Below are 20,185 nucleotides of genomic sequence, written 5' to 3'. Positions count from 1 at the left end.
GCTTGCTAAAGCTGTTTGTTCAGGTTACTGGGGACACTGAATGCTGCTGGTTGTTGGTTAATTTTATTTAACTAAAATCTGATTACATTTCCTTGTGAGTTTAGTGATACTATTCTCACATGAATATGAAGTAATTTTTAATATTCCTTCGGAATAAATCTAAATAAACAATGTGATGCACTGTTTACCATGGATGTCTCTCTTCTTTCTAGGAAAGCACAATATTAGTAAGTCCAGCAGACGTGGGTTAGGGCCCACAGGCCCTGCAAAGTCTCAGCTGAAGTGAAACCAGCACGCTACCGTGCAGCTTTGCCAGGTCATTCATGTTCTGTGATGGAGGTGGCTGGAACGTTCTCCACACAGCTCCCACCCCAGTGCTGTAACCAACAGTTTCCACATTTTCCCCCAGGGACAATATTAGCTCCAACAGCAAAGTCAACCACATCCCTCATAAGATGTTCGGGGAGGCTGTAAGTGGTCACGAGATTCCAGGGAAAGCGGACACCACAGAGCACGTTAGGCAAAAGGAAGAATCAAGTTTTCAACCTATTTTTTTTCTGGCTCAAAGAGAAAACAGAAGTGTTGCTAGAAGAATGCCCAAATCCCAGCTCAGTGATCTTTAGACATGCCCCTGTTGCTATGGTCAGGTGTCCTGAAGAGAAAGCTCCAAACATCTTTCCTTTGAGCTTACCCTTGTGCATTGCTTCTAGCGCATTTCTTTGCCAATAAAAGTTTGGGTTTTCTGCCAAACAAAAGACACAGAGGAAATGAAGGCAACTTGTATAAAAACCTTTTTATCTTTTATGAAGGAAGAAAGCATGTATTTTGCAGTCCATGAGTAAGAGTGACTGATGGCTCTAAAGGAATTTTTGAATGACTGCTTCAGTAATTAAAGAAGTTAATATTGATGTTAACAGAGTATTTTTAGAGTCTAAGACAGAAAGGTGTAAACATCAGGAAACAGATGCTTTAGAACTAGCAACAGGGCAGCACAAATATATAAAAATAAACAAGCTCCTTTTAATCTTATTTGTATTTCAGTCTTAGTAGAAGTCCAGACTTTTTTTTTTTTAAGTCCTTTTTAAGGGCTTTTTTTCTGAGTTTTTAAGCTGGATGCTGGCTTGGGTTTTTTATGTTTCAAATGTTTGTTTATTGATTCAGCTAGTTTCTTGAAGCGCCAGCATGTGAACATCTGAACCCCAGCAGGCTCATATATATCAATGCTTAGAGTTATTAATTTCCCTAAGCAGTACAGCCATTCGTAACCTACTGCCATACGGCTAGCTTCTCATCTTCTGTGCACATTTTCATACATATAAACACATACAATACTCAATTTATTTAAAATATATCCTCAGCTTTCTCTGAATGTTTTCCTCACTTGGCAGCAATTATATATTGTTTCCTCTCAAGTGTTTGAATGGGAAAAATTCAGAACAGCTTAAAAAGCAACACACCTTCCTTGTTCTGGCTTTTGAAGAGTTTCTCTGAATTTTGGCTCTGTGCTGCCATCACAGGAACCCTAACCCCCACCACAGTTAAAGACGTAACAGTTTCCGCCATTAAAGCAGAGAAGGAAGAGAGAGAGCTGGCCCAGGAAGAACACGAAGGCAGCACGGCTCAGAAACACGTTGTCTTCCTGGGAGCCCTTAGGACCAGACCTGCTCATGACCTATCGTGCAGCCCTCAAACATCTTCTAGCAATTCCTCAATCCCATCCTCAATTTAGTCTGCCTCCCTCTGCTTTGGGAAAATGTTTAGAGTTTTTCTGTGTAGGAAGAAGGGAAATGCTCCAGCAGGCAGGGCCACAACCCCCTGGGGCTGTTTGAACTTGGAGACATGCACCCATTGCCTGAAGCCCAGGAGGGCTCAGTTCTGCATAACCCACCCAAGGCAGAGGACTACAGCAAGTACTGCAACGTGGGGCACAGGGGGCTGGTGGGTGAGGAGGGTGGTTTGAACCGAGCGGCAGAGACACCAAGAGCTGAGCGTGACCTGGCCGATGAGAAGGAAAACTGGAGCCATGCCATTTCGTAGCAGTGCCACAGCTGATTCCAGAGCCAGCATCCCAAAGCTGTGGGGCTGCAGACAGCAGAGCGCTGTGCCTGTTTGCTTGTAACAAAGTGTGAGGAATCGAGTACCCAAAAGCAGTTGCTTAAGAAACACGAGAGACAGAAAGATTGAGCTTTGGCCAGACCACTTTATTATGTATTTTGTATTTCAGACCCAACCACACACATTTCAGGGGAAAGCCCTGTGCATATGGGCACAGCTGGACATCACTGGTACAAATACGTTGTTATTTAACTTCACAGAGTTGGAACCTCTGCAGAGCTGCAAGGCAGCACGGGCTAGGTTCTGCAAGTTGCTTCTTCCTAGGCTATAACCTTACTTAGGAATGATGAGGACTGCGAAGCTCAAGAAACATCCAGAAGCGGTAGGATTTAAGCAGATGCACTCCCTTTGCATTGGCAGGTTGCTTTCAGAGCACCATGAGCTAACCGCTCACTAGTCCTCTCTGGCCTTGTTGACTTTGACCACTGCCAGTACTTCGGCAGCAAAGCTCCACTTTCTTAGTCAGGAGCGCTCCAGAATTGCAAAGTGAACTAGTTCTTAGAGGTTTCAAGAAGTTTAGCTCACATAATGAAGACTGAGTAACCAACTGAAAATTCAATACTAATGAGAAGTGCTAATTATCTCCAGTTCTGAATTAATGTTCTCATATGTTTACTTATAGGTCTGCGAATAATTCCTCTAGATAATCTGAGTTGTGGGAATTCATTAATTGTAAACATTAATCAACTCAAAGTCAAAAACCACATAAATGATTTGTCATGGTATAAATCGCATTTGATATAGAAATGTATCTCCAAGAGCCTATTTTGTGCTCTTTCCTTCCAAAGTAGATACTGCAGTCAGTTAGCAAGTTAACTTATTTCCGCCAGCATAGAAAATAGTTATCTAAGGTCATAAATCTCTAAGAGCACTAGAATTTGCGTAGATACATCAGATGTGTTCACACAGTGAAACGTTGCGCTAACTAGCCCGCAGCTCCCTTTGTTTGGGCACCTGAGACCTTCCAGTACGTTGAAGTCTATGGAGCTCAGAGACTGTAGCCATGTAAACAGACAAGGTGAACCTATTAAAATTAAGCTGAATTCACTTTTTCCCCACTTCCTGACAGAAGAGCGAGCAGTTCAAGCAACTCGCATGATAATTTTTCTCTGAAACACAGACTGAGTCAGTGACAGATGCACTGATGTCCCCATGGCATTAAGACACACCAGGTTCAAACTTTGAGGATATTGCATTTGTTTTTTAAAGTGTAAGAGAGAAAAAGATTATTGATCTATTTCCCAGAAAAAAACCTGAAACAATAAAGCAGCCCAAGTTCTAGGATTTTTTTTGCTTTCATGTGAAAAGGCAGATTTTATCACTGGATCCAAAGAGGTTCAGAACTGCAAACTGCAGCCAATACTTTTTTAAGTATCTTGTTAGCTATTATGCGAGCACCCAGAGCTATATCAGACAAGAAACGGCACAAAAGGAGTAACACCGATGACAGCAGCATCCAGGTAGTTTTGCAGATGACTTACCCTTGTGAAACGCATATGAAATGGGAACAGAGGAAGTGTTGATCGCACACATGTTCTCCTTCTGGTTGATCCAACTGCTTTGAATGGAGTATTGCATATATTTCCAGGAGATTTTAAAAGGTAAGCTGTGTATATTTGATCGTGCCCAAGCCAGCCTGTTCTGCACAGGTTCCCATGTTTTTACTCTTTTTAGAATCTGACATTGCAACTCAAGAAAATGTCTTCACAGCATCAATTTTTATTTCTGCTTAGATGGTCATCAGCTCTTGATCAAATCAAGAGCCAGTGTTGCCGGTCTCTTTACAACTAGACGTATCCATCTTGTACCTCATGTCAATATTTTAGATACCCCATGTGCAAATGGGGTATCAAATTCAGTTATCCAGGAAATTCCAATAAATTGCTCAACCTTAAATTACCATATGGTACTCTATATTTATTAGAGGGGACGCATGGAGGAGGGAAAATGAAGAGTGTCAAAGAGAAAAATCATTAAAGGCCAATCAGCAGCAATTTCAGTGATAAAGTGACCAAATTAGTACTCAGTGGATCTTATATCTTTTCCCCACTAAACCTCACTTGTTTTGATAAAAAGAAATGCTCATTACTCCTGCATCATTTCTTCCAACTTGAGGCATCTGCTCAATATTTGACCTCTGAGCTGGTTAAGTTTGGGTATAATGCAATACTGAGATATTATATATTTAATCCTCAGAAGAGGAAGAACTCCACAGGATTCATAACCACGGTTTTCACATAAAGCAGTTTTCATCACATTACTACACATTTATGCCAGACTTACAGGTCCTTCCATATTGAAGTGGGACAATCCGCACAGGAAAACTTGTCACAAAACCAGTAGAAAAGAAATACCAAAGATAGAGTGACACTCTAAAATTATTAATTTTTAAATTTGAGTTTCTTTCATTGTCCTTGACAATTCCTTGCAAGTGCCAATTTAATTCAATTGCAAAACCACACTGGAATGGTTTATAAAGGCTATTGTGCCTAGACCACTAGATCAGTAATGATTATGATAAATATTTTCCAGGTCTACATCTGAACTTGTTGATTATATCTATTGTCAGATTTTAATCGATACCCAGCTACTACATCACGGTAAACACTTTTGTTAAAAGAGAGTAATTTTTCAGAAGTAGCTTAAACCTTTTTTAAAGGAGAGGACAAAAAAAAAAAAAGACACCAGCAGATACTTCTCCAAGCAAAATGGTACTAAACCTTGATTTTGAAATTATTGCAATAGTCTTGACCAAAACACTTGGGTGATATTTGGTTCTTCTACCTCAAAGACTGCAGCTAAGTCACCTTCTGCCCTTGCTGATCTTTATCCATACCACAAATGCAGATGCCTTGCATGGGGAGGAGGGGCAACAAATCTCACCAGATTTCCAGAAAGATGTTATGAATGGCACATAGCTCTGCCTACACAAAATTCTACACCAAACTGCAGAAGCAGTTTGCAAAAGCAATCCTGTTAGTCAAAGTGCAGCTGTTAGTATCTGAAGCAGCTCGTATTGGGGTATAAAAGACTCCTCTTGGGACAAGGGGAGTAAGTTCTTACTTCAGTTATGTACATCTGCCCTACCCAGCAAGATGGAGCAGCACATGAAACATCTAGGACCACTGATGCCATTATCAGAGAGGTGACAATGCACATTTTATTCTCCCACAGAATGAAGAAAAACTTGAAGTGAGAATCAGAAGTTGACAATTGCCATGGTTATTATAGCAATTTAATTCATAAGCAAGCGGCAATATGTAAGTTTGGGATATTAACAGTTTAACTCAAAAAATTCAAACCTATCTAAAGTATCTTATGTGGCAGATTCAGCAATAATTCAAGTAAAAGTTATTACACACTAATGTGTGACTGACTGCAGGCATCAAGTTCATCTGTGTAATGAGAATAGAAAACACAAATTGACAGAAGGCAAGGAAAGTTAAACGTTATAGTGGTAATAACATCCATTATTGAAGCACAGCAAACTGAAATTAAATGTAAGCTTCAACCTTGTCTATTACTGTCACAAGGTCTGCTGTTTCACTAATGAAGAACCACTTTTGGACACAGGACACATGTACAGACAAAATCCTTCCTCTTCTCCTTCACTCTCCAGCAAAAAACCACTCCTGGGTTAAGGCAGCGGGAGAGGAAGGATGTGCAGATCTCTCTCCTTCTTCTATCTAGAAGGTCTGTCCAGATCATCTGAGTCCTGTGCACAACGCAGACACGGGAAGAGAGGATGCAATGTACACTTTAGCACAAGAACACACTGCATACGTATCAGCTCCCTTCAGTAACTACCTCCATAAATTTGTATGTTGGCAGATATGAGATAGGAAAAAAACTGTACAGGCATTTTCAAAGAAATGAACAAGGAGCGCAATAGTGCACGTCCTGGCAACAGCTGTGACCTTGCAGTGCAGACACCCATCGGAGCTTCGCCCTAACAGAAAACTCCTTCATATAAAAAGTCTTATTTTAAGAAATTTCTTGTTTCTATTTTTCTATTTTGTTTCAGTAGCATAGGAAGGAGGCACGCTTGAAACAAACAGAAATCCTAAGATCATTTTAAAACCCTTTATTAATAAATTTAACATTTTTTCCATTTATTTAAACTTGTAGAAGAATACATGATACATTCCAAATATGCAGCCAAGGAAAACACTGAAAAATAATATTAGAAATAAATAATGCAAGGCTCTAATATCCAAATATTTTCTCAGAAATTCTGTAAACAGATTGTGATTTGGACCTCTCAGGAAGTACTGTGTCTTAAAATGTAAGATTTCAAGAAATAAAATCCTAGCAAAATTGAAGTATGGTTCTCAGAAAATCCCCTCTTTTAAATATCCACATTCTATACTTTGTATAAGCCTACATTAATATGCTAAACAAATAAGCCTTACAATTAAGTGAACACAGAAATGGAAATGCTGACAGTAAGTGCCTCCCTGTGGCTTGCAGCCATTTAATTATAGAAGCTTGCTGTGCAACAGCATGCAAGGTTCCTCAAGGCAACAACTCTTTTAAATAATACAATGTCCTTAACTCTCATAGAAAGCAAAATAAAAAAGAGACTATCTGACATATCCTTTCTGAGAACACCATGATTGCAAATAGATGAGTAACATGGAAAAAAGGATGAACCTGTTCCCCACGTTCCATTGTTCCCAGGAGCAAACAAGAACTCCCTTGAAACAGACACACATTTGGGCAGAACGTGAGTTTTAGTCATTACATATTTTAATACAGCCTCTGAAGAGGTAACCATTTTACCTGACTTTGTTTCCTCTGTTGCAGGAGACACCAGAGTATGTTTCCAGATATCTAACCCACAGCAAGGAGAATTTGACAAAGAACAGCTGAAATTTTCATCTATACTGAAGCTTCCTGCAATAGACCTGAGGTGACAAAAGCATGTTGCCTATGAATCCTTCACTCCTCCTTCATTCCTCCATTCCCCAAATATCACCACGTGTTCCTAACTCTGTTCCCAATGATTACATCTCAGGTTACTAAGCAATATTCATATAAATCTCAAAGCACTTTATGCTACAAAGTAATCAACTACATAAAATCTTTTCTAAAGGACCTCTGCACCTTGTTTGACATTATTGCCCAACAGTGAAAATTTAGATGCAAAACAGTCATGAAACAGTAACACATTCACTGAGGCTTTTTAAAAAGCATTTTCAAGACAGTTTAAAAAAATAGAATGAGAAGAGTATGTTTGCAAATTAAGTCTGTTTTAACTTACCCAGGTAAGAGTAAGGAAAAACTTTTCAGTATTGGATATACAATATAATACTGCTATAAGGAAGAGGAAAATAAGGTTCTTTGAAAAGCTCCTGCATTCGGAGGGTTTTTTGCAAGCCAGAACTGCTTGTCTCCCTCTTAAATCCTCACTATATTATTTAATCATTTCACTGGTAGGAGACTGGAGAATTTACAGGAGAGTCAAAACAATCACACCTAAGAAACTGTTAGTCCATTAAAAAGGAACACTTATTTTCCTCTCAACAGATTCTTACAGCGTTCTGAAATAATATTGGAAGAGATGCAAACTATTAGGCCTCTTGTTGTATTTGTGTCTGTCTCAGTACTTCAGTACCACAGAACACAGCAGCTTTCCTGCCAGCACACAATATATTAGGCATTCTTTGCTATGAAGTTGTAAGCAAACTATGAAAACAAACAAACCGCAACCCAGGGTGGAGTTGTCACAACTGATCCTTTTTTGGTTTAACTGTATTGACAATGTCAATTTAAAATAATAAGTAAAAATCTTCAGATAAAACTATTCGATACAATTGACCATGCCAGTTTGTTAAACTGAAGCATCCTCAAGGCCTGCATCCTCTAACGTTGCACATACACCACACTTGGACTTGTGCATCACAGACACAATGGTTAACTAACAACACAGTATTTACAGTGATATCTGAGGCAGAAGCAGCACTTCTGAGTTTCCCATCTCGCGTTATACAGGTGTTTTTTCTGTTAGCCATGTTCTAATTCTAAATTAGCCGCTTGAGATGAAGTACAATGTCAAGTGAAAATGACACAACTGAGAGTATAATTAGACCTTGCACTAATACCATTCGATATGTAATCGCCAGCTACACATTCACCCTTACTCTGCTTCAGGAAATATCTACTAAAAGCTATCCTAGTGTCTCTTAAAGTGTGAACAGATTTCACTGCAAGCATGACTAAGGCCCACGTCAATAATCTAAAATCTGCATATACAATTAAATTATTCCACTTGAATTAATTACCTAAGAAACATAATACTCCATTCGTTCCATTCACATTTCACTCAATACTACTCAATATTGAAATATTAAATCCTTTTTTGGCCAACAGTAGTTGAATTTGGGATTCTTTTTCTTCATGATGCACACTACTTTACTTTGCACATCATAGGTTTGTAACTCAAGGCTTTATTTTCTTTATCAGACTAGTTCCTTCATAGGTAAACAGTGGCACTTAAAAACAGAAGTGAATTCTCAAAACTCAGAAGTATGGCATACACAGTCATTTGGAAAAAAAACAATGCAGAAATCTATTCACCTACACAATACCAGTCTCTGAGAATTGCTTTGAGAAAGCTGTTAGCGCAGAAGACTTTTTCCCATAGGTCTGAAAAAGCTTACTTCAGTGACAGCAAAGTTGAAAAACTTTCCATCTTACAGAAAAATTCTAATGAAAAATTTTGATTCCCCTGTAAAATATCTCCTTTTTAAACTTCAGCAAATTGTACTGAACGTCTCAGATCATTTACCTAGCCAGTTCTTTAACAAATTGTTAACACAAACTACAGTAGAATATACTGAATAATTAATTTCCAGAGTTCACTTTTATTAAAAATAAGGTTTTTGTTGTGAGAACAAATAATCTCTCACTTGTAGCTTGAAAGCCTAAGATAGGATCATTGGCTTCCAGGGTTGCTACTAGCTGCTTAGCAACCTGTCCTACTTGTCTTCCTTCCTTCCTGTTGTAGAGAACTGTTGACAGAGGTGTTGGTTGACGATAGATGAAAACTCGTCGCAAGCACTCACAAAGAGCAGCGTAGGAGTAATCTGGAGCACAAGCCATGAACTTCTTGTCTTGCTTTGATGCTTGGACATAACCTGCATAGCCCAAAAAGAAGTAGAAGGGAGAAGTAATACATTGATTTCAACAGCACTTTAACTGGCTAAGACAAAATCAAGCTTAGCTTAAAAATAATATTAAAAAATAATTTAAAAATATAATTAACAAAGAAAGAAAGAAAGGAGATGTGTTGTTGTTAAATAAGCCAATAGTTTTTTTTGAGATATGCATTAACCAATTTAACACCAATATACAATTCTTCTATATATCTTCCTAACTGGTGTTTTTAATGTGTATGCATGTATGGCTACTGTTCCACATCTAGCCCGTGTCACAAGGTCTTCCATTTCCCCAGCAAGTTCATAAGGCACAGATACATATCTTGGTGCAATATTAGTAGTCTTAAGCAAAATAACCCTCTTCTCATTGCTCAGTTTGTCATTACATTTACAATTTCAGACTTCTGAGCCTACCTAATCTTGAACGGACACTTAAAACTTGTCTTCTATTTAGAACTGACTGGGGAAAAAACCCCACATGTTACTTTTCAACACACTGTAATCTTTGTTAATATTCACTGAGAAGCAAAGACTTTCCTTTTCCTCTTCCATTATAGCACTCAATTAGTAAACAGACTTATTTCAAATAGATTTCCTTTCACACTTTTGTAGAGAGACTTGAGACACAACCTTTCCAAAGTGATCTATCATCTTTCTGAAAGGTTATTTGCTTCACTTCCATTGAACAATGCATGGCAATGGTCATCACTGAAAGACAGCACCTCTGAGAACAGCAAGCAGGCCAGAGTTTACTTTTTTTGGCTCTCCCTCTTATTATCATAGGGTAGAGGTCAAAGTACTTGGGGATGGAGTTAATTTTTCTTCACAGCAGATCATAAGGTGCTGTGTTCTGAATTTGGGACTAAAACAGTGTTGATACCACACAAATTTTTGGCTGCTGCTGCGCAGTGCTTGCACACAGTCACGACTTTCTCTTTTTTCCAACTTCCCCGCCCCATAAGTTGGGGGTGCAGAAGAAGTTGGGAAGGCACAGCTGACCCAGACTGCCCAAAGAGCTCAAGCTATGAGCTTTTGTGCTTTTGTTCTTCCCATTCTCTCCTCTGTCCCACTGGGGGCAGGAAGGGGGAACAGGAAGAGAGCAAGCAGCTGTGCGGTGCCTAGAACAGTGCATTTTCATGCCTTCAGGGTGTTTTGGTTGTTTTGTTTTTTAAAATGTTAACCCTCAGACCTCTAAAATTACAAATGCTTGCTACTGTCCTCAAAACACAATCTCTGTTCAAATCTGGCTTGAAAGTTTTCACTATAAAATAATTAGTAAATATACAGCTAGACTATCAATTGACATGACTGCTGTACTAGGCAATATTAGGATAGCCAGAAAAATTTTCCAAGTGTAAGTTCATTAATTCAATTCATATATTTAAACACTGGCACGAACAATAAAAGGAGGATTTAAGAATAGGCTTGCAGGTAAGAGAGGCTTTTGAGCCAGGGGACTTGTATTTAAATGGGACTTCCCAGAAAGAAATCGTAGGCTCTTTAATTTTATTTTTTTTTAAACAAATCTAAAAAATGTCACTGTCCTCTATTTTTCTCGTTTATAGATACAACCCTATTAGGAGCAGGGGATTTATATAGCAAAACTAATGTAGTCAGTGAAAGATAGAAGCTTCTTTAGTAAACTGTGGTAAGAATGGGTGAGATCACACAGCTGGTCCGTCAAGTGGCATCAAATCATCAGAAATTAGCAAAGATCTGTTCAAGACCATTTTTTTTTTTTCCAAACAAGAAGTTGTTTTGACAGATATACAGAACAAAAAACTTGGTCCCTTCAGATTCCCTGTGGTTCCTTCCTTATGTTTCAGGCCAAGACTCGAACTGAAAAATATTACTTTTTCAATCATCATCTTTGTATAGCTTGTTAAAAACTAATTCCAAAAGTTCAAGCAGAAAGAGGAGGAAATAGGGCTACTACCATTGCCTTGGTCAATATAATGACTACTGCAGGTTTTGGAAAATTAGCCTTTTAATCTAGAAAACACTAATTTTTACTACTAGCTTTTGCAAAGTACTTCTAAATTTGGTTGTAGAAAAACAAGCCGATGACTTTATCACCTCTGGCACATAAAAGGTGAACTAGATTAGTACAGAAATGTAAACTTCAATATAATACTGCAAAATGATAGTACAATGAGAAAGAAGTAGAGGAACAATGTTGGTTTTTATCATTATAGGTACAGAAAGCTCAAAGATATCATTACTTCCTTCCTGTTATTTTCAAAACAACAGAAACACATTCTTAAAACAGTACTACAGAGTCAGCATAGAAACTTGAAACTAATTGTAATTTGAAAAAACATCTTAATCCTCATTATCTGCTTTTTTCCCCCAGCATAATGGAATTTGACAGGAATAAACAAAGAATAAATTGTGAAATTAATCTCTTTTGTTAGAGGTCTTTGTTTAGAAGCTTACAGCTTAATTTGATCTTAAGTTAAAATAACAGGCTATTAAAAATCATTCGTATTACAAAACTAAATATATCGCAAAAACTCCGAACAAAACCAATTATGTGTCATGGTAACCTATGCGAGCTCTGTAAAACAGCTAATATCTTCCCTTCCATTTTGGGCCCAGACTAACTGAGGGTGGTGTGGTCAAGCAACTGTATTTGGGGGAAGGAGGGAATAAATTGTCACACTCCTGGCATTACTGAAGGATGCAGTCTATAGAACACCTACAGAGCACAAAGATTGTAGTTGTCACAGCAGATTTAAATTCTGAACCAGATTAATTTTCATGAAAACAGATTTATCTGTTTCTTACTTGATAGGTACAATACTGGGCTACATGGACCATCCTATTTGATCTAATATGGCAAGTTTTACTCTTGCATCCATGTTTTTCAGCTTTTTACTTTCTGCTTCTGAGCTTTAGGATTCTGGTTCCAACAGTGGCTAAAAACAAATTCTTAGTCCTGAATGCAAGAATATAGCAATAACTAACAATTCTTCACAATCACATTTTCTACTGTTCTGGCAGTCTGTAATTTCAGAAGAGTTAGGGCCTTCTTGAGCTAGAGCTGGCAGTGATGCTCTTGATTGATTTTTCTTGTCACAATGATTTTTTTTTTTTTTCAAAATCATGAAAACTTCCCATGTCCACAAAGTTTTGCAGCAGAAGGTTCCACAGGTCAGATGCGCATATGTGAAGTATTTCTTTTAGCTTCTTTTGAATCTGCTATGTACCAGCATCATTTGATGCTCCTAGCTCTTGTAAGAGGAAACAGTGAACAATCATTTCCAATTCTTCAGATTTGTCACTTGGGACAATAAGATAGGAAAAATCTAAAGGTCACTTATTAAAACATCTTACTATAAGCATATATACACCTAGACATGTCAATGAACTGCAGCTGTTTCCCTGATGATTTCTGTGAGAGCGTTAAGGCGCTGATTATGCTTTTAAGTCTTTAACTTAAGTTCACTTATCCAAGGAACTCAACTTTTTACCATGCAGTACTGTGCTTGCATCCTGTGTATGGTCTGAAAAGGCTTATTTTCCTCCCAAGGCACCAATATTTTATTTCTTATGTTCTAATATTTCTAAAACTAAGCTAGCGTGTTGCCATTAACAGAACTATAGTACCTTTCAACTCAAATTCAATTAAACGAAATACCAACAGAAACCATACTAAGTATTCAGGTAGAAAAGTCTCAGATAGAGGAGTGTGACACAGAAGTTAATTTCCTACCTAAAGCATTAAAAGTTGCTATGTGTTCCCACATGTTTTCTGGCTGGTCAGAGTGGGGCTGCCAGAGAAGAGCATCAACATCATGCCTCAGGCAGAAGCATGGCATTTCTCTGGGATCCACAACAACTGAGAAAAGATACTGGTTGCTTCCAAGATTAATCTGAAAACAAACAAAAATAAGAAATGCAAAATATTGATTCACAGCATAAATAAATAGCAGATTCTGTCACACATACATACTGCCAAAGTTAGATGATCAACAGCTTAATGTTTGTTAGTTGACAAAAAGTTTGAATACATTATGCTACACCCCACTGATCAACAGCTCAATACACTACACGTAGCTAATTCATTTCAAGCAGATAATGTGTTTTGAGTAGAAATGGTTTTCTAGGATAGAGGATCCTAACCTACAACTTCTGATGTTAGGAAAAGATTCCCTGCAAGTAAGCACGTCTGGTTTTCTGCAGTTCCAACAGTGAAGGAAATACTCTCCCTCTGCACTATCTGCCCCACTACCAGAGTGGTGTGGGGAGATGGGGAATGGGGCCTGTGGTCAGTCCACAAAGCTTCCTCTCTGCTAGTCCTTCTTCAAGAACTGCTCCAGTGCGGGTGTTTTCCAAGGGGTACAGTCCTTCAGGAATGAACTACTCCAGTGTGGGTCCTCCATGAGACACAGTTCCTTCCAGAAAATCTGCTCCTGCATGGGCTCTCCACTGGCTGCAACTTCCACCAGGGCACATCTTCCTGCTGTGGTGTGGGGTCCTCCATGGGATGCAGCATGGCTATCTGCTCCACCGTCAACCTCCATGGGCTGCAGTGGGACAGCCTGCCTCACCATGGTCTTCTCCATGGGCTGCAGGGGAATCTCTGATCCAGCACCTGGAGCACGTCCTCCCCCTCCTTCCTTCTCTAACCTTGGTGTTTGCAGGGCTGTTCCTCTCACACTTTTCTCACTCTTCCCTCTCACTTCCGCTGAACATCATCTTTTACCCTTTCTTAAATATGTCTTCCTTGAGGGGCCATCAGCACCCCTAAATGGGTTCAGCTGTGTCCTACAGAGAATCCACTGGAGCTGTTTGGAACCACCTGCACCTGGCACAAGGCAGCCCAGCCTCTTCCTGCAGAGGCCACCCCTGCAGTTGCCCCACTGCCAACATCTGGGTATGAACACCCAATAAAGCTCTACAACCTGAGGCACCATGTATAGGTGTCTCCTCTTTCTTATTGTTGTACCTCAACTGACAGAAGTTAATCATCTTTGAGACGGATAACAGACAGAACGCCCTTCTCGTCCCCAGCTCACTTCATTGTACATCAGTCCTTTAGCTAAGGGAGAGGGTTGGACTCTGAGGAATCAACTCTTACGAAACTTCTTTGAACTGAGAAGTAATTTTGTAGAGAATAAAAAAACTGCACAAATGTTTACGACACCACAGTAAACATTAGCACAAAAGTAGCTTTGTAGTCACCAGCAATCACCATTTTCAGCCAAAGGTACAACATTATATAAATTATTTACATATGTCAAGAAGTAAGCCTTACAGCACACAGCACTGAGTAATCCGTAGATGTCTTTCAATAGCAGCTACATATATTTTTAAGGGTGAAGCACTTAGTATTTTGTAAATGCCTCATCTAGTAAAGCGCATATCAAAATTTAAAAAATATATTATTTTAGATGCATCATGTCAGAAAGGTGATATTATACAAACATCAAGATTTTGGTTTTAATAAACATCTGTAGTTAAGTAAAAAAACCCCAAACACCCAGCATGCAATTTAAATCTACATGTGTCCTAACAATAACATTATTTTATATGTATGATAAGTCCAAGTATCATGTTACTTAGCTATTGTTAATTTTTACATCAGTTTTGAACAGACTATAGGAATTAATTTTTTTCCACGTTTCAGTAAGTTTGTGGAATATGTAGAGAAATATTTCAAATGTACAGCACCTCAGCAAAGTAATTCTGAACTTTGATTATTTCCCCCCCCCCCAGAAGTAATTTACAATATTTTGAAAAACATAGTAAATGTTATTTAAGCTGGGTTAGTTGCCTATTTTACACGCAACAGAGATACAGATCACTTGGACAGACAGCCTCAATGCAAAAAACAAAAAGAAGTTTAGTGAGCATTATCAGAACATTAGAAACTCAACTGCAATAAAGAACCATTCAAACCTGAAGCAGTTATTCAGGCAAAGTATCCAGAACCAGAAAAGGAGCTTGAGGAAGACCTTGCTTCTTCTCTTGTCTAGCACCATTAGAGCATCTCCACTCCAATGGACATGCACAAATACACAACATGCCTCCCACACTCCCATAGCTCAGATGTAAGCATGATGTATTTCACAGAATGACATGCAGTTTTAGTTAACAGAGGTCATTCTGGCACCTACTGAGAAGGCAGACTCATGCTTCTACACAGACATCTGAGCAACAAAACAGTGACCTTGTATGTCAGCTAGCTGAAAATGAATGGAAGTTCTTCTGTCAACCAGAAAAGTCTCCTGCCACAAATCAACTGCTCTCTGAAATTGCCTACTGCAATTAGCTATTCAAAGACTAGGTCTACGTAGTCCATTTCCTATTTTCTCCTTGCTCCACAGATCACTGGGAATACTCTCTTCTTTTGTATGTAAACACAAGCAGTCTCTTCCCTTAAGCCACCCCAATTTTGCTAAGTATTGGGATGCCTGGGTTTCTCTACTGCAAGCACACAGCACCACTTTGTACTTCAGGCATCTTTCAGCATTTTTTCAACTACTCATTTTTGTGCATTTTGTCATACACACCTGCAATTGGTTTTAACAGGATGCATAATACAGAACTCAAACATATGGTAGTATATATATTAATCTACATAACACAGAAGGCAAACTGTATGTCATACATACTACTGCATTTCCAGCGTGACTGACAAACAAGTGATCTATGCTCCAGCTCCTTAGTAAAAAGGGTCAACATTCTATGAGGACATCTGAAAAGTTACTGGGTAAAATGCAAGCTAAGGAATCTAGAAGAATTTCATGCCACTGAAAAAGACCTCTTTCTTATAATTATTCTGACATAACTTTGCTTTTTCAAATGGTTCACTTGTGAAAGTATATATCTATTTTAAATCAGAGTAAAAGTAGCCTTGTTTTTACATTAAAATAACATTGAAGAACACATATTGGTTGATAATTTCTGTTGCTACTGTAATTTTATATTATGGAAGAAATTTATGTGGTTTCAAGAGTTTGCACAGATGTTTTGTTCTGATAATAGAATGCAACTTGCATATCATAAAAAAAATGTTTAAAAATATTTCTGTAATAATTTGGAGCACTTACTACATGAGTAACTTTCAAGGTATCACCATCAAATCTGCACAAGCTTGCGCTGTCTTCCAGAAAAGCATCACATTCTTCTAATTCTTGAGCATTACAAGGTGGGTTTTCCTTTTCAGGGTTTGGATTCTGAAATAAAAAGACAATGAACTACACTGAAAATCTGAGCTACTGAAAAAAATGTGTGTATATAAATAAATCCCTTTTCATAAAGAAAAAAAAATAGAACAGGAAGAATCATTTGCATATCCTTACATAAAGATCAAGCTATTATGTACTTATTCAAAATGAATAGAGCCATTTCTGTGGGGGAGGATAGTATGAGTCATAGGTACAACATCATCCACTTCAGTTCACATAAGGTACATAAGCCACTAAAAAATGGACAACAAATTCCCTTCTGCAAGTAGTAAAAGTACACAATTCTGAAAACCTATGCAGGTTTAGTAAATTTAAATCAGTGTAAGCTTCTTTCAGGTTGCCATCAGAAATGATATTTAAAAAATGGATTAATTCATTTTGTAAGTAGCTCTAAATACATGCCTCCTTTTAGCTTTGCTAATAATTATTTTAAATTAATAATGTTGTTACGTGTATTTTTCAATGTACTCAAAACAAGAAGAAAGCACATGTATTTTTTCACATCCCACAAGTCAAAGAAAGACAAAAAAAATACCACTTTTACTAGTAATTCCAGAGCAAGATCTAACACTACTGCATACAGAAACAGCTTACTTCTGCTAATGACATCTTCCTTGGATAATTTTCAAAACAACCCAGCTATGTTACCTTTGTGATTAAGAACTAATTTCATTAAATTAGAAAGGGACCCTTATTTAACAGAAGGCAAAAATATACACTTCCTCGTTAAGTATGAATTAATGTCACTTCTTGCACAAAAAAGACACCGTTTTGACAACTAATATAAGCTGAAAGCTGAGGCCACAGTGTGTAAGGAAAGATTAGACAGGGCACTGACTCAATTCATCTGACAAGGTCAGTTCTTCAGTTCCTGTGCTCATTTTTTCATCCATTTCAGCTGATTATTAAGAAAATTTATTTGGTTCATTCCGCAAAGTGAAGGAGATCAGCACAATTTTTTTTAATTGCTAAGATAATTTAAGTTTAAAGAAAAAAATATGAAGAGATAACAAAGAAACGTCCTTAAATGACAGAAACCAGGAAAATTGTGTCATATACTGCAGGCTAACGCACAAGACTTAAAACAGGGTATCTGTCTCTTTAGAAGCTAGACTTTGGGGTTCACTTCTCCTCTACCAAGCATTCTTGATGGCCTCTGGTTTTTAAAAAAATCTTCCAGGTAAACATCATTACCATAAGCAATTGAGATGGCCAAAAAGAATCCATGCCTTTATTATACATATGTAGCTGAAGTTGCAGTATAACAAAATACTTAACATTTATTTAAATGAACAGTTACGTAAGATTTTTTTTTTTACATGATCATTATTACACACAAGCTAAAAAGTTGTGACAAAAAAAAAATCATCACTTTAAACTCAGTATGAGTTATAAAAGAAAAGAAATTTGAAGTTTCCAATAAAGCCATGGTCAAAAGATATACTACAATATCTTGCCCACAAATAGTTTGGGAGAGAGGAGGGAAATCAATTTAAGCACTAAAGAGAATTTATTTTAATAACGCTTTTCAACCTCACTAAAAAAAAAGTAATAATCCAAAACTAATATATCAAGACCAATAGGGAGTTACACTTCACAAGTTTTAAACGAGATGCTATTTTCTAATTAAACAAAAAGGGGAAGTATCATGCAAACAGCAGTTAAAAACTACAGTTTATTTTAAGTAGACTCCCTGTGTAACAATAATGGCAAAAGGTTCATGAGTCATGCTTATGCTTTCCTAAATTTTCCTTTTAAAAATGTCATTTACACTCACAGTCTCTAAGTCAAGTGCAGTATCCCTAGGAAAACAGTATAAAAGTGTTGCTAACCTACTGATAAATAAGAAACAGACTTCCTTCAAAGTTACTTAACTCCTTTAAAACAAACCGCCATATCGCAAGTGGCAGGAACAAAATTTATTTTCAGCGTTAAATCAGGCTTCTGTTTTGGTGCACAGACTCTATCCTGTAAGCTAAATTCAATTCCCCATGAAGATGATACTACTGTTCAAAGTATATTCACAACTTGAATGCCATTAGTTTGTTAACAGTTTCAGTTAAAAATGAATGTAGAGATACGATTCTGAATAGCAAATGAACTGATAAGCTATGTCAATGAATTGCAAATTAGGATATCAAGAAAAGACAACATGCAAATGTACAAGAATTTTAAATGTTTTATTTTCAACTCCTTACCATTACTTCAGAGGTAAGGTGCATCAGGCTTTCGGTTATTGCAGAGCATTGGGAAGAGTCCATAATGAATTCCCCTCTTGTGTCACCAACTATTAGCTCTGGCCACCTGGGACCCTCATTTTTCTTAATTAGAGAAATTTCCAAACTAAAATGCAAATAGAAGATAAAGAATAGTACATGAACACACTACATCTATTTCTCAGATTAGTCAAAAAGCTCTACGTGTAGATTTGAGCACTTTTCCTCTCCAAACTGAATTAATAATGAAAATCACATAACAGAAAACATTAGTATTCAATTTATAAAATCAACTATTCTAACAGAAAATATTCTAAAGAGAAGCAGACCAAGGACATGTGATTTCTAAAAGCCTAATATCAAAAGAGAATGTATTCGTGTAAATGTCCTCAGAATTTTCAATTTAAATGCAGTTTCCCCTGAAGTAGTCTTATTAAAATATTTTAAATACCACAGGAGATCACCTGTAAATATATCTATTCAAATGGTGACAGAATTTTACTACAGAGGTTTATGTGAAACCTAAGAAGCACTTACTAGGGCTACTTAAGTGCGCACTACTTTTATACAACAGCTAGGACAAAAATATTTGTATTTTATAGACCTCAGAAATACTACAACAGTTAATTACCTACATTGTAGATCAAAAATATCTCAGAAGAGATACGATTTCTGTAACCTGTAAAAAGAAAAAAACACCCCAAACCCAAACAAACTTAAGATAATCTGGCATAACCATTAGAAATGACTAACTAAACAGAAAACAAGAGACAGCCCGATGCACCAACACAGTGATCCCATTTAATTACTGCGTTATACCAACACATGGCCATAACGACAAAACGAGTTAGTTTTATTATCTTAACTTTTTTTTTAGAACAGGAAAACCTTCTAAGGTGCTAACCACTGCATCATAGCAATAACTATTTGGTGAACTCTGGATCACTTTCTGAAGCAATTACACTGGTGTTAGAAATAGCATACTTTTACAGAAGATAACTGGAACAAGTTTGAGACTTTTAATCAACAGATTTAAAGTGGTACTGCAGTACCAACATTAATCGAGTGCTACTTCTTCCATTGAAATGTGTAATTACTATTGGCCATTAAAATAGAAGCCTGAGATTCACGCAGTATTGCTCACTTGAGTAATTAAAAAATTGAATTACTCAGCTGAGATTTTTTCACTGTGACATCTAATAATCAACAAGTGAAAAGTCACATTTTAGTATACAGTATTAGTATAACCTATACACAAATATTAGTCCCTTTAATTATTTTTTGGAGAATAACTATCTTTTACAGTTAACCTTTTGGGAAATAGCCAAGATTTTTTATGAGGGAAACGAAAGGAAAATCATAGAACGTGACAAGTTGGAAGGGACCCATAGGGATCATCGAGTCCAACTCCCTGCCCCTCACAGGACTACCTAAAACTAAACCATATGACTATCAGATTGACAAAAATTTTTAACTGGGAACATCTTGCAGAAAATGC

At 37.4% G+C, this 20,185-nt stretch overlaps 1 protein-coding gene across 3 annotated transcripts in view; it reads right to left on the bottom strand.

Moving 5' to 3' along the window:
• Positions 1 to 6,186: 6,186 nt before the first annotated feature.
• Positions 6,187 to 20,185, bottom strand: part of NUDCD1 (NudC domain containing 1) — a 45,912-nt gene continuing 31,913 nt past the window's right edge. For all 3 annotated transcript variants that reach the window (XM_075743481.1, XM_075743482.1, XM_075743484.1), the window contains 4 exons: positions 18,670 to 18,814; positions 16,334 to 16,459; positions 12,991 to 13,150; positions 6,187 to 9,254 (listed from right to left, as the gene is read on the bottom strand). In XM_075743481.1, coding sequence (XP_075599596.1) covers positions 8,962 to 9,254; positions 12,991 to 13,150; positions 16,334 to 16,459; positions 18,670 to 18,814 — 724 coding nt within the window. In that variant the 3' untranslated portion in view covers positions 6,187 to 8,961. The remainder of the gene's footprint in view (positions 9,255 to 12,990; positions 13,151 to 16,333; positions 16,460 to 18,669; positions 18,815 to 20,185) is intronic.

Source organism: Balearica regulorum, chromosome 2, assembly GCF_011004875.1.
Source record: "Balearica regulorum gibbericeps isolate bBalReg1 chromosome 2, bBalReg1.pri, whole genome shotgun sequence".
Lineage (NCBI taxonomy): Eukaryota > Metazoa > Chordata > Aves > Gruiformes > Gruidae > Balearica > Balearica regulorum.
This window is presented reverse-complemented; position numbering and strand designations above follow the sequence as displayed.